This window comes from Oncorhynchus keta, unplaced genomic scaffold (genome assembly GCF_023373465.1).
Source record: "Oncorhynchus keta strain PuntledgeMale-10-30-2019 unplaced genomic scaffold, Oket_V2 Un_scaffold_16189_pilon_pilon, whole genome shotgun sequence".
Lineage (NCBI taxonomy): Eukaryota > Metazoa > Chordata > Actinopteri > Salmoniformes > Salmonidae > Oncorhynchus > Oncorhynchus keta.
In genome coordinates this window covers 85,413-111,417 of record NW_026290809.1, presented here as the reverse complement: position 1 = coordinate 111,417, position 26,005 = coordinate 85,413, and the positions used below count along the sequence as shown (strand labels likewise).

General features: G+C 40.2%; 1 protein-coding gene across 1 annotated transcript in view; it reads right to left on the bottom strand.

Annotated features, from left to right (window-relative positions):
* The window catches only part of LOC127927634 (E3 ubiquitin-protein ligase RBBP6-like), a 124,599-nt gene extending 100,831 nt beyond the window's left edge, over positions 1 to 23,768 (bottom strand). Inside the window, exon 1 of the mRNA XM_052514252.1 lies at positions 22,695 to 23,768. Within this exon, the coding sequence (XP_052370212.1) occupies positions 22,695 to 22,860 (166 nt within the window). The 5' untranslated portion in view covers positions 22,861 to 23,768. The remainder of the gene's footprint in view (positions 1 to 22,694) is intronic.
* Positions 23,769 to 26,005: the final 2,237 nt, after the last annotated feature.

The window sequence follows — 26,005 nt, the reverse complement described above, 5'->3', positions numbered from 1 at the left end:
TGACACTAGTTTATTGGTGCTTATTGATCCCTGTGGTTGACACTAGTTTATTGGTGCTTATTGATCCCTGTGGTTGACACTAGTTTATTGGTGCTTATTGATCCCTGTGGTTGACACTAGTTTATTGATCCCTGTGGTTGACACTAGTTTATTGATCCCTGTGGTTGACACTAGTTTATTGATCCCTGTGGTTGACACTAGTTTATTGATCCCTGTGGTTGACACTAGTTTATTGATCCCTGTGGTTGACACTAGTTTATTGATCCCTGTGGTTGACACTAGTTTATTGATCCCTGTGGTTGACACTAGTTTATTGATCCCTGTGGTTGACACTAGTTTATTGATCCCTGTGGTTGACACTAGTTTATTGATCCCTGTGGTTGACACTAGTTTATTGATCCCTGTGGTTGACACTAGTTTATTGATCCCTGTGGTTGACACTAGTTTATTGATCCCTGTGGTTGACACTAGTTTATTGATCCCTGTGGTTGACACTAGTTTATTGATCCCTGTGGTTGACACTAGTTTATTGATCCCTGTGGTTGACACTAGTTTATTGATCCCTGTGGTTGACACTAGTTTATTGATCCTGTGGTTGACACTAGTTTATTGATCCCTGTGGTTGACACTAGTTTATTGATTCCTGTGGTTGACACTAGTTTATTGATCCCTGTGGTTGACACTAGTTTATTGATCCTGTGGTTGACACTAGTTTATTGATCCCTGTGGTTGACACTAGTTTATTGATCCCTGTGGTTGACACTAGTTTATTGATCCCTGTGGTTGACACTAGTTTATTGATCCCTGTGGTTGACACTAGTTTATTGATCCCTGTGGTTGACACTAGTTTATTGGTCCCTGTGGTTGACACTAGGTGCTTATTGATCCCTGTGGTTGACACTAGTTTATTGATCCTGTGGTTGACACTAGTTTATTGATCCCTGTGGTTGACACTAGTTTATTGATCCCTGTGGTTGACACTAGTTTATTGATCCCTGTGGTTGACACTAGTTTATTGATCCCTGTGGTTGACACTAGTTTATTGATCCCTGTGGTTGACACTAGTTTATTGATCCCTGTGGTTGACACTAGTTTATTGATCCCTGTGGTTGACACTAGTTTATTGATCCCTGTGGTTGACACTAGTTTATTGATCCCTGTGGTTGACACTAGTTTATTGATCCTGTGGTTGACACTAGTTTATTGATCCCTGTGGTTGACACTAGTTTATTGATCCCTGTGGTTGACACTAGTTTATTGATCCCTGGGTTGACACTAGTTTATTGATCCCTGTGGTTGACACTAGTTTATTGATCCCTGTGGTTGACACTAGTTTATTGATCCCTGTGGTTGACACTAGTTTATTGATCCCTGTGGTTGACACTAGTTTATTGATCCCTGTGGTTGACACTAGTTTATTGATCCCTGTGGTTGACACTAGTTTATTGATCCCTGTGGTTGACACTAGTTTATTGATCCCTGTGGTTGACACTAGTTTATTGATCCCTGTGGTTGACACTAGTTTATTGATCCCTGTGGTTGACACTAGTTTATTGATCCCTGTGGTTGACACTAGTTTATTGATCCCTGTGGTTGACACTAGTTTATTGATCCCTGTGGTTGACACTAGTTTATTGATCCCTGTGGTTGACACTAGTTTATTGATCCCTGTGGTTGACACTAGTTTATTGATCCCTGTGGTTGACACTAGTTTATTGATCCCTGTGGTTGACACTAGTTTATTGATCCCTGTGGTTGACACTAGTTTATTGATCCCTGTGGTTGACACTAGTTTATTGATCCCTGTGGTTGACACTAGTTTATTGATCCCTGTGGTTGACACTAGTTTATTGATCCCTGTGGTTGACACTAGTTTATTGATCCCTGTGGTTGACACTAGTTTATTGATCCCTGTGGTTGACACTAGTTTATTGATCCCTGTGGTTGACACTAGTTTATTGATCCCTGTGGTTGACACTAGTTTATTGATCCCTGTGGTTGACACTTAGTTTATTGATCCCTGTGGTTGACACTAGTTTATTGATCCCTGTGGTTGACACTAGTTTATTGATCCCTGTGGTTGACACTAGTTTATTGATCCTGTGGTTGACACTAGTTTATTGATCCTGTGGTTGACACTAGTTTATTGATCCCTGTGGTTGACACTAGTTTATTGATCCCTGTGGTTGACACTAGTTTATTGATCCCTGTGGTTGACACTAGTTTATTGATCCCTGTGGTTGACACTAGTTTATTGGTTATTGATCCTGTGGTTGACACTAGTTTATTGATTGATTCCTGTGGTTGACACTAGTTTATTGGTGCTTATTGATCCCTGTGGTTGACACTGTTTATTGGTTGACACTAGTTTATTGGTTTATTGATCCCTGTGGTTGACACTAGTTTATTGATCCCTGTGGTTGACACTAGTTTATTGATCCCTGTGGTTGACACTAGTTTATTGACACTAGTTTATTGATCCCTGTGGTTGACACTAGTTTATTGATCCCTGTGGTTGACACTAGTTTATTGATCCCTGTGGTTGACACTAGTTTATTGATCCCTGTGGTTGACACTAGTTTATTGATCCCTGTGGTTGACACTAGTTTATTGATCCCTGTGGTTGACACTAGTTTATTGATCCCTGTGGTTGACACTAGTTTATTGATCCCTGTGGTTGACACTAGTTTATTGATCCCTGTGGTTGACACTAGTTTATTGATCCCTGTGGTTGACACTAGTTTATTGATCCCTGTGGTTGACACTAGTTTATTGATCCCTGTGGTTGACACTAGTTTATTGATCCCTGTGGTTGACACTGTTTATTGTCCCTGTGGTTGACACTAGTTTATTGATCCCTGTGGTTGACACTAGTTTATTGATCCCTGTGGTTGACACTAGTTTATTGATCCCTGTGGTTGACACTAGTTTATTGATCCCTGTGGTTGACACTAGTTTATTGATCCCTGTGGTTGACACTAGTTTATTGATCCCTGTGGTTGACACTAGTTTATTGATCCCTGTGGTTGACACTAGTTTATTGATCCCTGTGGTTGACACTAGTTTATTGATCCCTGTGGTTGACACTAGTTTATTGGTGCTTATTGATCCCTGTGGTTGAAACTAGCTTATTGGTGCTTATTGATCCCAGTGGTTGACACGAGTTTATTGATCCCTGTGGTTAACACTAGTTTATTGATCCCTGTGGTTGACACTAGTTTATTGATCCCTGTGGTTGACACTAGTTTATTGATCCCTGTGGTTGACACTAGTTTATTGGTGCTTATTGATCCCTGTGGTTGAAACTAGCTTATTGGTGCTTATTGATCCTAGTGGTTGACACTAGTTTATTGATCCCTGTGGTTGACACTAGTTTATTGATCCCTGTGGTTGACACTAGTTTATTGATCCCTGTGGTTGACACTAGTTTATTGATCCCTGTGGTTGACACTAGTTTATTGATCCCTGTGGTTGACACTAGTTTATTGATCCCTGTGGTTGACACTAGTTTATTGGTGCTTTTGATCCCTGTGGTTGACACTAGTTTATTGATCCCTGTGGTTGACACTAGTTTATTGGTGCTTATTGATCCCCGTGGTTGACACTAGTTTATTGATCCCTGTGGTTGACACTAGTTTATTGGTGCTTATTGATCCCTGTGGTTGACACTAGTTTATTGATCCCTGTGGTTGACACTAGTTTATTGGTGCTTATTGATCCCTGTGGTTGACACTAGTTTATTGATCCCTGTGGTTGACACTAGTTTATTGGTGCTTATTGATCCCTGTGGTTGACACTAGTTTATTGATCCCTGTGGTTGACACTAGTTTATTGATCCCTGTGGTTGACACTAGTTTATTGGTGCTTATTGATCCCTGTGGTTGACACTAGTTTATTGGTGCTTATTGATCCCTGTGGTTGACACTAGTTTATTGATCCCTGTGGTTGACACTAGTTTATTGATCCCTGTGGTTGACACTAGTTTATTGATCCCTGTGGTTGACACTAGTTTATTGATCCCTGTGGTTGACACTAGTTTATTGGTGCTTATTGATCCCTGTGGTTGACACTAGTTTATTGATCCCTGTGGTTGACACTAGTTTATTGGTGCTTATTGATCCCTGTGGTTGACACTAGTTTATTGATCCCTGTGGTTGACACTAGTTTATTGATCCCTGTGGTTGACACTAGTTTATTGATCCTGTGGTTGACACTAGTTTATTGATCCCTGTGGTTGACACTAGTTTATTGATCCCTGTGGTTGACACTAGTTTATTGATCCCTGTGGTTGACACTAGTTTATTGATCCCTGTGGTTGACACTAGTTTATTGATCCCTGTGGTTGACACTAGTTTTGATCCCTGTGGTTGACACTAGTTTATTGATCCTGTGGTTGACACTAGTTTATTGATCCCTGTGGTTGACACTAGTTTATTGATCCCTGGTTGACACTATTGATCCTGTGGTTGACACTAGTTTATTGGTGCTTATTGATTCCTGTGGTTGACACTAGTTTATTGATCCTGTGGTTGACACTAGTTTATTGATCCCTGTGGTTGACACTAGTTTATTGGTGCTTATTGATCCTGTGGTTGACACTAGTTTATTGATCCCTGTGGTTGACACTAGTTTATTGATCCCTGTGGTTGACACTAGTTTATTGATCCCTGTGGTTGACACTAGTTTATTGATCCCTGTGGTTGACACTAGTTTATTGATCCCTGTGGTTGACACTAGTTTATTGATCCCTGTGGTTGACACTAGTTTATTGATCCCTGTGGTTGACACTAGTTTATTGATCCCTGTGGTTGACACTAGTTTATTGATCCCTGTGGTTGACACTAGTTTATTGATCCCTGTGGTTGACACTAGTTTATTGATCCCTGGTTGACACTAGTTTATTGATCCCGTGGTTGACACTAGTTTATTGATCCCTGTGGTTGACACTAGTTTATTGATCCCTGTGGTTGACACTAGTTTATTGATCCCTGTGGTTGACACTAGTTTATTGATCCCTGTGGTTGACACTAGTTTATTGATCCCTGTGGTTGACACTAGTTTATTGATCCCTGTGGTTGACACTAGTTTATTGATCCCTGTGGTTGACACTAGTTTATTGATCCCTGTGGTTGACACTAGTTTATTGATCCCTGTGGTTGACACTAGTTTATTGATCCCTGTGGTTGACACTAGTTTATTGATCCCTGTGGTTGACACTAGTTTATTGATCCCACTAGTGTCCCTGGTTGACACTAGTTTATTGATCCCTGTGGTTGACACTAGTTTATTGATGCTTATTGATCACTGTGGTTGACACTAGTTTATTGGTGCTTATTGATCCCTGTGGTTGAAACTAGCTTATTGGTGCTTATTGATCCCTGTGGTTGACACTAGTTTATTGATCCCTGTGGTTGACACTAGTTTATTGATCCCTGTGGTTGACACTAGTTTATTGATCCCTGTGGTTGACACTAGTTTATTGATCCCTGTGGTTGACACTAGTTTATTGATCCCTGTGGTTGACACTAGTTTATTGATCCCTGTGGTTGACACTAGTTTATTGATCCCTGTGGTTGACACTAGTTTATTGGTGCTTATTGATCCCTGTGGTTGACACTAGTTTATTGATCCCTGTGGTTGACACTAGTTTATTGATCCCTGTGGTTGACACTAGTTTATTGATCCCTGTGGTTGACACTAGTTTATTGATCCCTGTGGTTGACACTAGTTTATTGATCCCTGTGGTTGACACTAGTTTATTGATCCCTGTGGTTGACACTAGTTTATTGATCCCTGTGGTTGACACTAGTTTATTGATCCCTGTGGTTGACACTAGTTTATTGATCCTGTGGTTGACACTAGTTTATTGATCCCTGTGGTTGACACTAGTTTATTGATCCCTGTGGTTGACACTAGTTTATTGATCCCTGTGGTTGACACTAGTTTATTGATCCCTGTGGTTGACACTAGTTTATTGATCCCTGTGGTTGACACTAGTTTATTGATCCCTGTGGTTGACACTAGTTTATTGATCCCTGTGGTTGACACTAGTTTATTGATCCCTGTGGTTGACACTAGTTTATTGATCCCTGTGGTTGACACTAGTTTATTGATCCCTGTGGTTGACACTAGTTTATTGATCCCTGTGGTTGACACTAGTTTATTGATCCCTGTGGTTGACACTAGTTTATTGATCCCTGTGGTTGACACTAGTTTATTGATCCCTGTGGTTGACACTAGTTTATTGATCCCTGTGGTTGACACTAGTTTATTGATCCCTGTGGTTGACACTAGTTTATTGATCCCTGTGGTTGACACTAGTTTATTGATCCCTGTGGTTGACACTAGTTTATTGGTGCTTATTGATCCCTGTTGTTGACACTAGTTTATTGATCCTGGTTGTGGTTGACACTAGTTTATTGATCCCTGTGGTTGACACTAGTTTATTGATCCCTGTGGTTGACACTAGTTTATTGATCCCTGTGGTTGACACTAGTTTATTGATCCCTGTGGTTGACACTAGTTTATTGGTGCTTATTGATCCCTGTGGTTGACACTAGTTTATTGATCCCTGTGTGACACTTTATTGATCCCTGTGGTTGACACTAGTTTATTGATCCCTGTGGTTGACACTAGTTTATTGATCCCTGTGGTTGACACTAGTTTATTGATCCCTGTGGTTGACACTAGTTTATTGATCCCTGTGGTTGACACTAGTTTATTGATCCTGTGGTTGACACTAGTTTATTGATCCCTGTGGTTGACACTAGTTTATTTGGTTGACACTTGATCCTGTGGTTGACACTAGTTTATTGATCCCTGTGGTTGACACTAGTTTATTGATCCCTGTGGTTGACACTAGTTTATTGATCCCTGTGGTTGACACTAGTTTATTGGTGGTTGACACTTTTATTGATCCCTGTGGTTGACACTAGTTTATTGATTCCTGTGGTTGACACTAGTTTATTGATTGATTCCTGTGGTTGACACTAGTTTATTGATCCCTGTGGTTGACACTAGTTTATTGATCCTGTGGTTGACACTAGTTTATTGATCCCTGTGGTTGACACTAGTTTATTGATCCCTGTGGTTGACACTAGTTTATTGATTGATTCCTGTGGTTGACACTAGTTTATTGATCCCTGTGACTTATTGATCCCTGTGGTTGACACTAGTTTATTGATCCCTGTGGTTGACACTAGTTTATTGATCCCTGTGGTTGACACTAGTTTATTGGTGACACTATTTATTGATCCCTGTGGTTGACACTAGTTTATTGGTGCTTACTGATCCCTGTGGTTGACACTAGTTTATTGATCCCTGTGGTTGACACTAGTTTATTGGTGCTTATTGATCCCTGTGGTTGACACTAGTTTATTGATCCCCGTGGTTGACACTAGTTTATTGATCCCCGTGGTTGACACTAGTTTATTGATCCCTGTGGTTGACACTAGTTTATTGATCCCTGTGGTTGACACTAGTTTATTGATCCCTGTGGTTGACACTAGTTTATTGATCCCTGTGGTTGACACCAGTTTATTGATCCTGTGGTTGACACTAGTTTATTGATCCCTGTGGTTGACACTAGTTTATTGATCCCTGTGGTTGACACTAGTTTATTGATCCCCTGTGGTTGACACTAGTTTATTGATCCCTGTGGTTGACACTAGTTTATTGATCCCTGTGGTTGACACTAGTTTATTGATCCCTGTGGTTGACACTAGTTTATTGATCCCTGTGGTTGACACTAGTTTATTGATCCCTGTGGTTGACACTAGTTTATTGATCCCTGTGGTTGACACTAGTTTATTGATCCCTGTGGTTGACACTAGTTTATTGATCCCTGTGGTTGACACTAGTTTATTGATCCCTGTGGTTGACACTAGTTTATTGATCCCTGTGGTTGACACTAGTTTATTGATCCCTGTGGTTGACACTAGTTTATTGATCCCTGTGGTTGACACTAGTTTATTGATCCTTGTGGTTGACACTAGTTTATTGATCCCTGTGGTTGACACTAGTTTATTGATCCCTGTGGTTGACACTAGTTTATTGATCCCTGTGGTTGACACTAGTTTATTGATCCCTGTGGTTGACACTAGTTTATTGGTGCTTATTGATCCCTGTGGTTGACACTAGTTTATTGATCCTGTGGTTGACATTGTGCTTTTGATCCTGTGGTTGACACTAGTTTATTGATCCCTGTGGTTGACACTGGTTTATTGATCCCTGTGGTTGACACTAGTTTATTGATCCCTGTGGTTGACACTAGTTTATTGATCCCTGTGGTTGACACTAGTTTATTGATCCCTGTGGTTGACACTAGTTTATTGATCCCTGTGGTTGACACTAGTTTATTGATCCCTGTGGTTGACACTAGTTTATTGATCCCTGTGGTTGACACTAGTTTATTGATCCCTGTGGTTGACACTAGTTTATTGATCCCTGTGGTTGACACTAGTTTATTGATCCCTGTGGTAGACACTAGTTTATTGGTGACACTAGTTTATTGATCCCTGTGGTTGACACTAGTTTATTGATCCCTGTGGTTGACACTAGTTTATTGATCCCTGTGGTTGACACTAGTTTATTGATCCCTGTGGTTGACACTAGTTTATTGATCCTGTGGTTGACACTAGTTTATTGATCCCTGTGGTTGACACTAGTTTATTGATCCCTGTGGTTGACACTAGTTTATTGATCCCTGTGGTTGACACTAGTTTATTGATCCCTGTGGTTGACACTAGTTTATTGATCCCTGTGGTTGACACTAGTTTATTGATCCCTGTGGTTGACACTAGTTTATTGATCCCTGTGGTTGACACTAGTTTATTGATCCCTGTGGTTGACACTAGTTTATTGATCCCTGTGGTTGACACTAGTTTATTGATCCCTGTGGTTGACACTAGTTTATTGATCCCTGTGGTTGACACTAGTTTATTGATCCCTGTGGTTGACACTAGTTTATTGATCCCTGTGGTTGACACTAGTTTATTGATCCCTGTGGTTGACACTAGTTTATTGATCCCTGTGGTTGACATAGTTTATTGATCCCTGTGGTTGACACTAGTTTATTGATCCCTGTGGTTGAAACTAGCTTATTGGTGTTTATTGATCCCTGTGGTTGACACTAGTTTATTGATCCCCGTGGTTGACACTAGTTTATTGATCCCTGTGGTTGACACTAGTTTATTGATCCCTGTGGTTGACACTAGTTTATTGATCCCTGTGGTTGACACTAGTTTATTGATCCCTGTGGTTGACACTAGTTTATTGATCCCTGTGGTTGACACTAGTTTATTGATCCCTGTGGTTGACACTAGTTTATTGATCCCTGTGGTTGACACTAGTTTATTGATCCCTGTGGTTGACACTAGTTTATTGATCCCTGTGGTTGACACTAGTTTATTGATCCCTGTGGTTGACACTAGTTTATTGATCCCTGTGGTTGACACTAGTTTATTGATCCCTGTGGTTGACACTAGTTTATTGATCCCTGTGGTTGACACTAGTTTATTGATCCCTGTGGTTGACACTAGTTTATTGATCCCTGTGGTTGACACTAGTTTATTGATCCCTGTGGTTGACACTAGTTTATTGATCCCTGTGGTTGACACTAGTTTATTGATCCCTGTGGTTGACACTAGTTTATTGATCCCTGTGGTTGACACTAGTTTATTGATCCCTGTGGTTGACACTAGTTTATTGATCCCTGTGGTTGACACTAGTTTATTGATCCCTGTGGTTGACACTAGTTTATTGATCCCTGTGGTTGACACTAGTTTATTGATCCCTGTGGTTGACACTAGTTTATTGATCCCTGTGGTTGATTGATCCCTGTGGTTGACACTAGTTTATTGATCCCTGTGGTTGACACTAGTTTATTGATCCCTGTGGTTGACACTAGTTTATTGATCCCTGTGGTTGACACTAGTTTATTGATCCTGTGGTTGACACTAGTTTATTGATCCCTGTGGTTGACACTAGTTTATTGATCCCTGTGGTTGACACTAGTTTATTGATCCCTGTGACACTTATTGATCCTGTGGTTGACACTAGTTTATTGATCCCTGTGGTTGACACTAGTTTATTGATCCCTGTGGTTGACACTAGTTTATTGTGCTTATTGATCCCTGTGGTTGACACTAGTTTATTGATCCCTGTGGTTGACACTAGTTTATTGATCCCCGTGGTTGACACTAGTTTATTGGTGACACTTTTATTGATCCTTGTGGTTGACACTAGTTCATTGATCCTTGTGGTTGACACTAGTTTATTGATCCCCGTGGTTGACACTAGTTTATTGATCCCCGTGGTTGACACTAGTTTATTGATCCCTGTGGTTGACACTAGTTTATTGATCCTTGTGGTTGACACTAGTTTATTGATCCCCGTGGTTGACACTAGTTTATTGATCCCTGTGGTTGACACTAGTTTATTGGTGCTTATTGATCCCTGTGGTTGACACTAGTTTATTGATCCCTGTGGTTGACACTAGTTTATTGATCCCTGTGGTTGACACTAGTTTATTGATCCCTGTGGTTGACACTAGTTTATTGATCCCTGTGGTTGACACTAGTTTATTGATCCTTGTGGTTGACACTAGTTTATTGATCCCTGTGGTTGACACTAGTTTATTGATCCTGTGGTTGACACTAGTTTATTGATCCCTGTGGTTGACACTAGTTTATTGATCCCTGTGGTTGACACTAGTTTATTGATCCCTGTGGTTGACACTAGTTTATTGATCCCTGTGGTTGACACTAGTTTATTGATCCCTTTATTGTGCTTATTGATCCCTGTGGTTGACACTAGTTTATTGATCCCTGTGGTTGACATTGGTTTATTGATCCCTGTGGTTGACACTAGTTTATTGATCCCTGTGGTTGACACTAGTTTATTGATCCCTGTGGTTGACACTAGTTTATTGATCCCTGTGGTTGACACTAGTTTATTGATCCCTGTGGTTGACACTAGTTTATTGATCCCTGTGGTTGACACTAGTTTATTGATCCCTGTGGTTGACACTAGTTTATTGATCCTGTGGTTGACACTAGTTTATTGATCCTGTGGTTGACACTAGTTTATTGATCCCTGTGGTTGACACTATTGTTTTTATTGATCCTGTGGTTGACACTAGTTTATTGATCCCTGTGGTTGACACTAGTTTATTGATTCCTGTGGTTGACACTAGTTTATTGATCCCTGTGGTTGACACTAGTTTATTGATCCCTGTGGTTGACACTAGTTTATTGATCCCTGTGGTTGACACTAGTTTATTGATCCCTGTGGTTGACACTAGTTTATTGATCCCTGTGGTTGACACTAGTTTATTGATCCTGTGGTTGACACTAGTTTATTGATCCCTGTGGTTGACACTAGTTTATTGATCCCTGTGGTTGACACTAGTTTATTGATCCCTGTGGTTGACACTAGTTTATTGATCCCTGTGGTTGACACTAGTTTATTGATGCCCCTGTGGTTGACACTAGTTTATTGATCCTGTGGTTGACACTAGTTTTGGTGCCTTATTGATTCCTGTGGTTGACACTAGTTTATTGATCCTGTGGTTGACACTAGTTTATTGATCCCTGTGGTTGACACTAGTTTATTGATCCCTGTGGTTGACACTAGTTTATTGATCCCTGTGGTTGACACTAGTTTATTGATCCCTGTGGTTGACACTAGTTTATTGATCCCTGTGGTTGACACTAGTTTATTGATCCCTGTGGTTGACACTAGTTTATTGATCCCTGACACTGGTTGACACTAGTTTATTGATCCCTGTGGTTGACACTAGTTTATTGATCCCTGTGGTTGACACTAGTTTATTGGTGCTTATTGATCCCTGTGGTTGACACTAGTTTATTGATCCCTGTGGTTGACACTAGTTTATTGATCCCTGTGGTTGACACTAGTTTATTGATCCCTGTGGTTGACACTAGTTTATTGATCCCTGTGGTTGACACTAGTTTATTGATCCCTGTGGTTGACACTAGTTTATTGATCCCTGTGGTTGACACTAGTTTATTGATCCCTGTGGTTGACACTAGTTTATTGATCCCTGTGGTTGACACTAGTTTATTGGTTGACACTTTTATTGATCCTGTGGTTGACACTAGTTTATTGATCCCTGTGGTTGACACTAGTTTATTGATCCCTGTGGTTGACACTAGTTTAGTTTATTGGTTGACACTAGTTTATTGATCCCTGTGGTTGACACTAGTTTATTGATCCTGTGGTTGACACTAGTTTATTGATCCCTGTGGTTGACACTAGTTTATTGATCCCTGTGGTTGACACTAGTTTATTGATCCCTGTGGTTGACACTAGTTTATTGATCCCTGTGGTTGACACTAGTTTATTGATCCCTGTGGTTGACACTAGTTTATTGATCCCTGTGGTTGACACTAGTTTATTGATCCTGTGGTTGACACTAGTTTATTGATCCCTGTGGTTGACACTAGTTTATTGATCCCTGTGGTTGACACTAGTTTATTGATCCCTGTGGTTGACACTAGTTTATTGATCCCTGTGGTTGACACTAGTTTATTGATCCTGTGGTTGACACTAGTTTATTGATTCCTGTGGTTGACACTAGTTTATTGATCCCTGTGGTTGACACTAGTTTATTGATCCCTGTGGTTGACACTAGTTTATTGATCCCTGTGGTTGACACTAGTTTATCCCTGTGGTTGACACTTTTATTGATCCCTGTGGTTGACACTAGTTTATTGATCCCTGTGGTTGACACTAGTTTATTGATCCTGTGGTTGACACTAGTTATTGATCCCTGTGGTTGACACTAGTTTATTGATCCCTGTGGTTGACACTAGTTTATTGATCCCTGTGGTTGACACTAGTTTATTGATCCCTGTGGTTGACACTAGTTTATTGATCCCTGTGGTTGACACTAGTTTATTGATCCCTGTGGTTGACACTAGTTTATTGATCCCTGTGGTTGACACTAGTTTATTGATCCCTGTGGTTGACACTAGTTTATTGATCCCTGTGGTTGACACTAGTTTATTGATCCCTGTGGTTGACACTGTTTATTGATCCTGTGGTTGACACTAGTTTATTGATCCCTGTGGTTGACACTAGTTTATTGATTGATTCCTGTGGTTGACACTAGTTTATTGATCCCTGTGGTTGACACTAGTTTATTGATCCCTGTGGTTGACACTAGTTTATTGATCCCTGTGGTTGACACTAGTTTATTGATCCCTGTGGTTGACACTAGTTTATTGATCCCTGTGGTTGACACTAGTTTATTGATCCCTGTGGTTGACACTAGTTTATTGATCCCTGTGGTTGACACTAGTTTATTGATCCCTGTGGTTGACACTAGTTTATTGATCCCTGTGGTTGACACTAGTTTATTGATCCCTGTGGTTGACACTAGTTTATTGATCCCTGTGGTTGACACTAGTTTATTGATCCCTGTGGTTGACACTAGTTTATTGATCCCTGTGGTTGACACTAGTTTATTGGTGCTTATTGATCCCTGTGGTTGACACTAGTTTATTGATCCCTGTGGTTGACACTAGTTTATTGATCCTGTGGTTGACACTAGTTTATTGATCCCTGTGGTTGACACTAGTTTATTGATCCCTGTGGTTGACACTAGTTTATTGATCCCTGTGGTTGACCCCTGTGGTTGACACTAGTTTATTGATCCCTGTGGTTGATCCCCTGTGGTTGACACTAGTTTATTGATCCCTGTGGTTGACCTTGATGGTTGACACTAGTTTATTGATCCTGTGGTTGACACTAGTTTATTGATCCCTGTGGTTGACACTAGTTTATTGATCCCTGTGGTTGACACTAGTTTATTGATCCCTGTGGTTGACACTAGTTTATTGATCCCTGTGGTTGACACTAGTTTATTGATCCCTGTGGTTGACACTAGTTTATTGATCCCTGTGGTTGACACTAGTTTATTGATCCCTGTGGTTGACACTAGTTTATTGATCCCTGTGGTTGACACTAGTTTATTGATCCCTGTGGTTGACACTAGTTTATTGATCCCTGTGGTTGACACTAGTTTATTGATCCCTGTGGTTGACACTAGTTTATTGATCCCTGTGGTTGACACTAGTTTATTGATCCCTGTGGTTGACACTAGTTTATTGATCCCTGTGGTTGACACTAGTTTATTGATCCCTGTGGTTGACACCAGTTTATTGATCCCTGTGGTTGACACTAGTTTATTGGTGCTTATTGATCCCTGTGGTTGACACTAGCTTATTGATCCCTGTGGTTGACACTAGCTTATTGATCCCTGTGGTTGACACTAGCTTATTGATCCCTGTGGTTGACACTAGTTTATTGATCCCTGTGGTTGACACTAGTTTATTGATCCCTGTGGTTGACACTAGTTTATTGATCCCTGTGGTTGACACTAGTTTATTGATCCCTGTGGTTGACACTAGTTTATTGATCCCTGTGGTTGACACTAGTTTATTGATCCCTGTGGTTGACACTAGTTTATTGATCCCTGTGGTTGACACTAGTTTATTGATCCCTGTGGTTGACACTAGTTTATTGATCCCTGTGGTTGACACTAGTTTATTGATCCCTGTGGTTGACACTAGTTTATTGATCCCTGTGGTTGACACTAGTTTATTGATCCCTGTGGTTGACACTAGTTTATTGATCCCTGTGGTTGACACTAGTTTATTGATCCCTGTGGTTGACACTAGTTTATTGGTGTTTATTTATTGATCCCTGTGGTTGACACTAGTTTATTGATCCCTGTGGTTGACACTAGTTTATTGATCCCTGTGGTTGACACTAGTTTATTGATCCCTGTGGTTGACACTAGTTTATTGGTCCCTGTGGTTGACACTAGTTTATTGATCCCTGTGGTTGACACTAGTTTATTGGTCCCTGTGGTTGACACTAGTTTATTGATCCCTGTGGTTGACACTAGTTTATTGATCCCTGTGGTTGACACTAGTTTATTGATCCCTGTGGTTGACACTAGTTTATTGATCCCTGTGGTTGACACTAGTTTATTGATCCCCGTGGTTGACACTAGTTTATTGATCCCTGTGGTTGACACTAGTTTATTGATCCCTGTGGTTGACACTAGTTTATTGATCCCTGTGGTTGACACTAGTTTATTGATCCCTGTGGTTGACACTAGTTTATTGATCCCTGTGGTTGACACTAGTTTATTGATCCCTGTGGTTGACACTAGTTTATTGATCCCTGTGGTTGACACTAGTTTATTGATCCCTGTGGTTGACACTAGTTTATTGATCCCTGTGGTTGACACTAGTTTATTGATCCCTGTGGTTGACACTAGTTTATTGATCCCTGTGGTTGACACTAGTTTATTGATCCCTGTGGTTGACACTAGTTTATTGATCCCTGTGGTTGACACTAGTTTATTGATCCCTGTGGTTGACACTAGTTTATTGATCCCTGTGGTTGACACTAGTTTATTGATCCCTGTGGTAGACACTAGTTTATTGATCCCTGTGGTTGACACTAGTTTATTGATCCCTGTGGTTGACACTAGTTTATTGATCCCTGTGGTTGACACTAGTTTATTGATCCCTGTGGTTGACACTAGTTTATTGATCCCTGTGGTTGACACTAGTTTATTGATCCCTGTGGTTGACACTAGTTTATTGATCCCTGTGGTTGACACTAGTTTATTGATCCCTGTGGTTGACACTAGTTTATTGATCCCTGTGGTAGACACTAGTTTATTGATCCTGTGGTTGACACTAGTTTATTGATCCTGTGGTTGACACTAGTTTATTGATCCCTGTGGTTGACACTAGTTTATTGATCCCTGTGGTTGACACTAGTTTATTGATCCCTGTGTGACACTAGTTATTGATCCCTGTGGTTGACACTAGTTTATTGATCCCTGTGGTTGACACTAGTTTATTGGTGTTTATTGATCCCTGTGGTTGACACTAGTTTATTGATCCCTGTGGTTGACACTAGTTTATTGATCCCTGTGGTTGACACTAGTTTATTGATCCCTGTGGTTGACACTAGTTTATTGATCCCTGTGGTTGACACTAGTTTATTGATCCCTGTGGTTGACACTAGTTTATTGATCCCTGTGGTTGACACTAGTTTATTGATCCCTGTGGTTGACACTAGTTTATTGATCCCTGTGGTTGACACTAGTTTATTGATTGATCCCTGTGGTTGACACTAGTTTATTGATCCCTGTGGTTGACACTAGTTTATTGATCCCTGTGGTTGACACTAGTTTATTGATCCCTGTGGTTGACACTAGTTTATTGATCCCTGTGGTTGACACTAGTTTATTGATCCCTGTGGTTGACACTAGTTTATTGATCCCTGTGGTTGACACTAGTTTATTGATCCCTGTGGTTGACACTAGTTTATTGATCCCTGTGGTTGACACTAGTTTATTGGTCCCTGTGGTTGACACTAGTTTATTGATCCCTGTGGTTGACACTAGTTTATTGATCCCTGTGGTTGACACTAGTTTATTGATCCCTGTGGTTGACACTAGTTTATTGATCCCCGTGGTGACACTAGTTTATTGATCCCTGTGGTTGACACTAGTTTATTGATCCCTGTGGTTGACACTAGTTTATTGATCCCTGTGGTTGACACTAGTTTATTGATCCCTGTGGTTGACACTAGTTTATTGATCCCTGTGGTTGACACTAGTTTATTGATCCCTGTGGTTGACACTAGTTTATTGATCCCTGTGGTTGACACTAGTTTATTGATCCCTGTGGTTGACACTAGTTTATTGATCCCTGTGGTTGACACTAGTTTATTGATCCCTGTGGTTGACACTTTTATTGATCCCTGTGGTTGACACTAGTTTATTGATCCCTGTGGTTGACACTAGTTTATTGATCCCTGTGGTTGACACTAGTTTATTGATCCCTGTGGTTGACACTAGTTTATTGATCCCTGTGGTTGACACTAGTTTATTGATCCCTGTGGTTGACACTAGTTTATTGATCCCTGTGGTTGACACTAGTTTATTGGTGGTTGACACTTATTGATCCCTGTGGTTGACACTAGTTTATTGATCCCGTGGTTGACACTAGTTTATTGATCCCTGTGGTTGACACTAGTTTATTGATCCTGTGGTTGACACTAGTTTATTGATCCCTGTGGTTGACACTAGTTTATTGATCCCTGTGGTTGACACTAGTTTATTGGTGCTTATTGATCCCTGTGGTTGACACTAGTTTATTGATCCCTGTGGTTGACACTAGTTTATTGATCCCTGTGGTTGACACTAGTTTATTGATCCCGTGGTTGACACTAGTTTATTGATCCCTGTGGTTGACACTAGTTTATTGATCCCTGTGGTTGACACTAGTTTATTGATCCCTGTGGTTGACACTAGTTTATTGATCCCTGTGGTTGACACTAGTTTATTGATCCCTGTGGTTGACACTAGTTTATTGGTGTTTATTAATCCCTGTGGTTGACACTAGTTTATTGATCCCTGTGGTTGACACTAGTTTATTGATCCCTGTGGTTGACACTAGTTTATTGATCCCTGTGGTTGACACTAGTTTATTGATCCCTGTGGTTGACACTAGTTTATTGATCCTGTGGTTGACACTAGTTTATTGATCCCTGTGGTTGACACTAGTTTATTGATCCCTGTGGTTGACACTAGTTTATTGATCCCTGTGGTTGACACTAGTTTATTGATCCCTGTGGTTGACACTAGTTTATTGATCCCTGTGGTTGACACTAGTTTATTGATCCCTGTGGTTGACACTAGTTTATTGATCCCTGTGGTTGACACTAGTTTATTGATCCCTGTGGTTGACACTAGTTTATTGATTCCTGTGGTTGACACTAGTTTATTGATTCCTGTGGTTGACACTAGTTTATTGATCCCTGTGGTTGACACTAGTTTATTGATCCCCGTGGTTGACACTAGTTTATTGGTGTTTATTGATCCCTGTGGTTGACACTAGTTTATTGATCCCTGTGGTTGACACTAGTTTATTGGTGCTTATTGATCCCTGTGGTTGACACTAGTTTATTGATCCTCGTGGTTGACACTAGTTTATTGATCCCTGTGGTTGACACTAGTTTATTGATCCCTGTGGTTGACACTAGTTTATTGATCCCTGTGGTTGACACTAGTTTATTGATCCCTGTGGTTGACACTAGTTTATTGATCCCTGTGGTTGACACTAGTTTATTGATCCCTGTGGTTGACACTAGTTTATTGGTGCTTATTGATCCCTGTGGTTGACACTAGTTTATTGGTGCTTATTGATCCCTGTGGTTGACACTAGTTTATTGATCCCTGTGGTTGACACTAGTTTATTGATCCCTGTGGTTGACACTAGTTTATTGATCCCTGTGGTTGACACTAGTTTATTGATCCCTGTGGTTGACACTAGTTTATTGATCCCTGTGGTTGACACTAGTTTATTGATCCCTGTGGTTGACACTAGTTTATTGATCCCTGTGGTTGACACTAGTTTATTGATCCCTGTGGTTGACACTAGTTTATTGATCCCTGTGGTTGACACTAGTTTATTGGTGCTTATTGATCCCTGTGGTTGACACTAGTTTATTGATCCCTGTGGTTGACACTAGTTTATTGATCCCTGTGGTTGACACTAGTTTATTGATCCCTGTGGTTGACACTAGTTTATTGGTGCTTATTGATCCCTGTGGTTGACACTAGTTTATTGATCCCTGTGGTTGACACTAGTTTATTGATCCCTGTGGTTGACACTAGTTTATTGATCCCTGTGGTTGACACTAGTTTATTGATCCCTGTGGTTGACACTAGTTTATTGATCCCTGTGGTTGACACTAGTTTATTGATCCCTGTGGTTGACACTAGTTTATTGATCCCGTGTTGACACTATTGATCCCTGTGGTTGACACTAGTTTATTGATCCCTGTGGTTGACACTAGTTTATTGATCCCTGTGGTTGACACTAGTTTATTGATCCCTGTGGTTGACACTAGTTTATTGATCCCTGTGGTTGACACTAGTTTATTGATCCCTGTGGTTGACACTAGTTTATTGATCCCTGTGGTTGACACTAGTTTATTGATCCCTGTGGTTGACACTAGTTTATTGATCCCTGTGGTTGACACTAGTTTATTGGTGTTTATTGATCCCTGTGGTTGACACTAGTTTATTGATCCCTGTGGTTGACACTAGTTTATTGATCCCTGTGGTTGACACTAGTTTATTGATCCCTGTGGTTGACACTAGTTTATTGATCCCTGTGGTAGACACTAGTTTATTGATCCCTGTGGTTGACACTAGTTTATTGATCCCGTGGTTGACACTAGTTTATTGATCCCGTGGTTGACACTTATTTATTGATCCCTGTGGTTGACACTAGTTTATTGATCCCTGTGGTTGACACTAGTTTATTGATCCCTGTGGTTGACACTAGTTTATTGATCCCTGTGGTTGACACTAGTTTATTGATCCCTGTGGTTGACACTAGTTTATTGATCCCTGTGGTTGACACTAGTTTATTGATCCCTGTGGTTGACACTAGTTTATTGATCCCTGTGGTTGACACTAGTTTATTGATCCCTGTGGTTGACACTAGTTTATTGATCCCTGTGGTTGACACTAGTTTATTGATCCCTGTGGTTGACACTAGTTTATTGATCCCTGTGGTTGACACTAGTTTATTGATCCCTGTGGTTGACACTAGTTTATTGATCCCTGTGGTTGACACTAGTTTATTGATCCCTGTGGTTGACACTAGTTTATTGATCCCTGTGGTTGACACTAGTTTATTGATCCCTGTGGTTGACACTAGTTTATTGATCCTTGTGGTTGACACTTTTATTGATCCCTGTGGTTGACACTAGTTTATTGATCCCTGTGGTTGACACTAGTTTATTGATCCCTGTGGTTGACACTAGTTTATTGATCCCTGTGGTTGACACTAGTTTATTGATCCCTGTGGTTGACACTAGTTTATTGATCCCTGTGGTTGACACTAGTTTATTGATCCCTGTGGTTGACACTAGTTTATTGATCCCTGTGGTTGACACTAGTTTATTGATCCCTGTGGTTGACACTAGTTTATTGGTTTATTGATCCCTGTGGTTGACACTAGTTTATTGATCCCTGTGGTTGACACTAGTTTATTGATCCCTGTGGTTGACACTAGTTTATTGATCCCTGTGGTTGACACTATTTATTGATCCCTGTGGTTGACACTAGTTTATTGATCCCTGTGGTTGACACTAGTTTATTGATCCCTGTGGTTGACACTAGTTTATTGATCCCTGTGACACTTTATTGATCCCTGTGGTTGACACTAGTTTATTGATCCCTGTGGTTGACACTAGTTTATTGATCCTTGTGGTTGACACTAGTTTATTGATCCTGTGGTTGACACTAGTTTATTGATCCCTGTGGTTGACACTAGTTTATTGGTTGACACTTTATTGATCCCTGTGGTTGACACTAGTTTATTGATCCCTGTGGTTGACACTAGTTTATTGATCCCTGTGGTTGACACTAGTTTATTGATCCCTGTGGTTGTTTTATTGATCCCTGTGGTTGACACTAGTTTATTGATCCCTGTGGTTGACACTAGTTTATTGATCCCTGTGGTTGACACTAGTTTATTGATCCCTGTGGTTGACACTAGTTTATCCCTGTGGTGACACTATTTATTGATCCCTGTGGTTGACACTAGTTTATTGATCCCTGTGGTTGACACTAGTTTATTGATCCCTGTGGTTGACACTAGTTTATTGATCCCTGTGGTTGACACTAGTTTATTGATTCCTGTGGTTGACACTAGTTTATTGATCCCTGTGGTTGACACTAGTTTATTGATCCCTGTGGTTGACACTAGTTTATTGATCCCTGTGGTTGACACTAGTTTATTGATCCCTGTGGTTGACACTAGTTTATTGATCCCTGTGGTTGACACTAGTTTATTGATCCCTGTGGTTGACACTAGTTTATTGATCCCTGTGGTTGATCCCTGTGGTTGACACTAGTTTATTGATCCCTGTGGTTGACACTAGTTTATTGATCCTGTGGTTGACACTAGTTTATTGATCCCTGTGGTTGACACTAGTTTATTGATCCCTGTGGTTGACACTAGTTTATTGATCCCTGTGGTTGACACTAGTTTATTGATCCCTGTGGTTGACACTAGTTTATTGATCCCTGTGTTGACACTAGTTTATTGATCCCTGTGGTTGACACTAGTTTATTGATCCCTGTGGTTGACACTAGTTTATTGATCCTTGTGGTTGACACTAGTTTATTGATCCTTGTGGTTGACACTAGTTTATTGATCCCTGTGGTTGACACTAGTTTATTGATCCTTGGTTGACACTGTTTATTGATCCCTGTGGTTGACACTAGTTTATTGATCCCTGTGGTTGACACTAGTTTATTGATCCCTGTGGTTGACACTAGTTTATTGATCCCTGTGGTTGACACTAGTTTATTGATCCCTGTGGTTGACACTAGTTTATTGATCCCTGTGGTTGACACTAGTTTATTGATCCCTGTGGTTGACACTAGTTTATTGATCCCTGTGGTTGACACTAGTTTATTGATCCCTGTGGTTGACACTAGTTTATTGATCCCTGTGGTTGACACTAGTTTATTGATCCCTGTGGTTGACACTAGTTTATTGATCCCTGTGGTTGACACTAGTTTATTGATCCCTGTGGTTGACACTAGTTTATTGATCCCTGTGGTTGACACTAGTTTATTGATCCCTGTGGTTGACACTAGTTTATTGATCCCTGTGGTTGACACTAGTTTATTGATCCCTGTGGTTGACACTAGTTTATTGATCCCTGTGGTTGACACTAGTTTATTGATCCCTGTGGTTGACACTAGTTTATTGATCCCTGTGGTTGACACTAGTTTATTGATCCCTGTGGTTGACACTAGCTCACCTTATTTAACGTTAGATTTCCGTCCAGGCCCCGTTATGTGCTGCTTCCCGATGGGGGTTCAGCATCAGCAAACGGCACGGAAAGCCCCTGCACTTGAGCTATAGCTCGTCAACCAACTCACTAGTTAGCTAAGTTTAAAAATAAAAATCTACCTCCTAGCTGTCATCCGAGGTTGAAGCAGTAACCTGGTTAGTTAGAAAGTAGCTAGTTAGCTAAGTTTAAAAATAAAAATCTACCTATAATAATAATATATAAATAATATATGCCATTTAGCAGACGCTTTTATCCAAAGCGACTTACAGTCATGTGTGCATACATTCTACGTATGGGTGGTCCCGGGGATCGAACCCACTACCCTGGCGTTACAAGCGCCATGCTCTACCAACTGAGCTACAGAAGGACCTAGCTGTCATCCGAGGTTGAAGCAGTAAGTAGCTAGTTAGCAGTTAGCAGCAACGGGACAGTCAAACACAACACGTGTGTTTTGTCTGATAAAGTGATGGTAGATCAGGACTATATTAGGTGATACGGAAAGACAAAAAATATTCAACACGAAGAACTCAATAACATCACATTATACATTTCATAGAAGTTTTTAAAATGTCTGATTTTAGGGGGTTGCTTTCCATCACTGGACACATTTGTTCTTAGCTAATAACTAGGTAGCAACAGCTGTCGGCAGCTTTGACATCCCAAGTGATTTAACTTAGTTAAGATAAATAAAAATGTCATCCCTTTAAAAAAATTAAAAAATAAAAACCCACAGATGATAAAACTACTTTTCTTACCTTCTTTAGTTTGTGCGTTGGTGATTTGTAGGCCGCAGTCGACAGCTTTGAGTCTCTCTCGACCCATAATCTGTCTTTTCAGGTCGGCCAGAGTGATGTTCAGGCCATCGAAAGTCACCGTGTCGTAGTTGAGTTTCGAGGAGAATTTATAATGGACACAAGACATGGTGGACACGGAAAAAAAACGGGGACACTCGATGTCCTCAGGACACTAAACTGATCAAATGTAGAGGAAACTCAGATTTACAACAAGCTGTCCAAAATGACAAGAGCAAAAGTTCAAATGGAAGTGGCTGAGTTTTTAAATGCAACTAAATGTTAATATCTAAACGCGTCGGAAAGGGGAAGAACAAAACAAAACAACATGCTGATTGTGAGTCAAATGGACTGAAATTATGACTTTGTACCGTAGAAACTCAAAGCAACACACCGCCTATCAGAAACATGTTGGGGGGAAAAAACAGCTATTTGACCAGATACTTCAAAATACATAAAATAAAAGATCAACAAAAAGTGTCCGAGAGCCAAAAGGTAGGAAACTAAAGACTTAGTAAACAGTAAAACAAAAAAAAACGTTACTTGCGTCCTTTACTGTCCAAAAAAACCCCAAAACAAATGCGATCAACTTAAAGAGAGAATCAAGAGTTTGAAAATAAACAACAAAAAAAACAGCAGCAAACACGACGGTATGTAAAATAGCTAATTTATTCCCCGTGTAAGAGGGGTAGCTAACTAGTTCATGTGAATTATGACAGAAAATAAAAGACAAGTCTGGCCTCCTCGTAGAAGCTAACAGTTAGCTCTCTGATAGCTTACAGACAAACCAAACAAAAAAAACTAACAAGCTACCTATAAACAGAGCCTGTCAACTCAAATTACGTGAAGGCATGACCCGGATACAACAAAAAAAAACATTAATATTTCATAAACTATATGTATATAGTCATTACATTCCATGCAAATATCTGAATAATGTTGTATTCCTTCCTCATTTTGAAGTGTCCAGAAATCAACCGGCTGTGTCGACTTCCCACAGAGACTAGAGGAGAGAGCTGTCATTTTGGCTCGGCGGCCTTTCTGCGCATGCGCAGGGGGGGGGAGGAACGGTCACGTTCAAGAACATCAGTCGCTTTTGCGTCCTGCGCAGTCGACTGATGACGCACTCCAACACGTTTCCTCAAATGGACAAAAGGGTGTGTGACAATACACACCAACGGGTAAATGCAGAGGGTGTCTTTTACTCAGTTATAAATCAAATCAAATCAAATCACATTTATTTATATAGCCCTTCGTACATCAGCTGATATCTCAAAGTGCTGTACAGAAACCCAGCCTAAAACCCCAAACAGCAAGTAATGCAGGTGTAGAAGCACGGTGGCTAGGAAAAACTCCCTAGAAAGGCCAAAACCTAGGAAGAAACCTAGAGAGGAACCAGGCTATGTGGGGTGGCCAGTCCTCTTCTGGCTGTGCCGGGTGGAGATTATAACAGAACATGACCAAGATGTTCAAATGTTCATAAATGACCAGCATGGTCGAATAATAATAAGGCAGAACAGTTGAAACTGGAGCAGTAGCACAGTCAGGTGGACCGGGGACAGCAAAGTCATCATGTCAGGTAGTCCTGGGGCACGGTCCTAAATAAAGATTTTTACAAATTGTTTTAGATGCCATTCCCCTCAGGTGTTGCTCTGTTATTCAGGAAGGTGACCCTCAGAGCCTACCTTCTGTTGACCCTGTTGACTCATCAGTAGGAAAGATTTGTTTCTCTTTTGGTCCAATCAACAACAGAGCGATACGATCCTTGTTTCAGCAGGATGTTGTATCTATACCTTATGTCATGCTTTATTGGAATGGATTTATTGATAATATCTGTTGGGGAAAAAAGTTTGAATGTTGCCACACACATACCTACCTGTTAACAAAATTAAGGAAGTTTCCTTTAAAATTATTCATAAATATTGTCCTGCCAACCACAATATGAAGAAGTTTAAGGAAAACATCAACTCAAATTGCTCCTTTTGTAATGACCACCCAGAAACAGTTTTGCATCTTTTTGGGGGGGATTGTATTCATGTAAAGAAAACTGTGCCAAGACATCAGTGGATTTATAATTGAACACATTTATGAAGATTTTACACTATTGTGGAGAGATGTACTGTTTTGGATTCTTTACATACAATAGAAATAAGCTGAAACATTTTTATATAATTAATTTCATTATTCTTTTGGCCAAATTTCATATACACAAAATGTAAATTTACAAAAAAAAAACAAACACACATTTTCTTACCTTACAAAAAGAAATAGAACTGTATTTTAAGGCAGTTAAATACTCTACTAACAAAAAAAAGCTGTTAGAATTGTAAGTGTATGCATGTCCCTTAAGATCCTTGTGTAATTGGAACGTGATATTGTACCCCCTAGCCCCGCCCCTAGCCCCGCCCCGAGACCCGCCCATAGCCCCGCCCCTAGATCGATTGTCCATTGTATATACTATATATATATATATATACTTGTGTTCCTTCATGTACTCTCTGAATTGATTTTTTGTTAATAAAAATAAAAATAAACAAAAAAAGTGTGACAATATCTATTTTACCACTGAGAAGAATTTAGGTCCCAAGCTACTGAGAAAATGTTGTGCTGTATCATTTTGGCCCGGTAGTATGAGACATTTGGGTAGATTTTGTGTAGCACAAGAGCGCTTGATTTTGCCAATTAACTCAACACAAGAATGTCTTGAACATATAACTAAATATAATCGTGGCGATTGTAGAAGGAAGGAAGAAACTACTCATTTTGCAGTCCTTATATGACATTTAAAAACAACATCAAAATTCACCAGTAGATGGCGCTCTAAAACCATTTATGATAAATGTTCAAAATGAGCCTTATCCTTTGATATAACATCTATTATTTTGTCTTGTGGAATTATCTCTATCAGGTGGGCATATCTACAGTAAAACACCTGCGCAGCAAGCCCACATGTCTTACAATGGGCCTATTATAACCTTCGAATGATGCTTGCTGAGGAGAGAAGTTATTATCCTGATCCTCATTTATTATCCTGATCCTCATTTATTATCCTCCTCCTCCTCATTTATTATCCTCATCATCCTCATTTATTATCCTGCTCCTCCTCATTTATTATCCTCCTCATTTATTATCCTCCTCCTCATTTATTATCCTCCTCATTTATTATCCTCCTCCTCCTCATTTATTATCCTCCTCATTTATTATCCTCCTCATTTATTATCCTCCTCATTTATTATCCTCCTCATTTATTATCCTCCTCATTTATTATCCTCCTC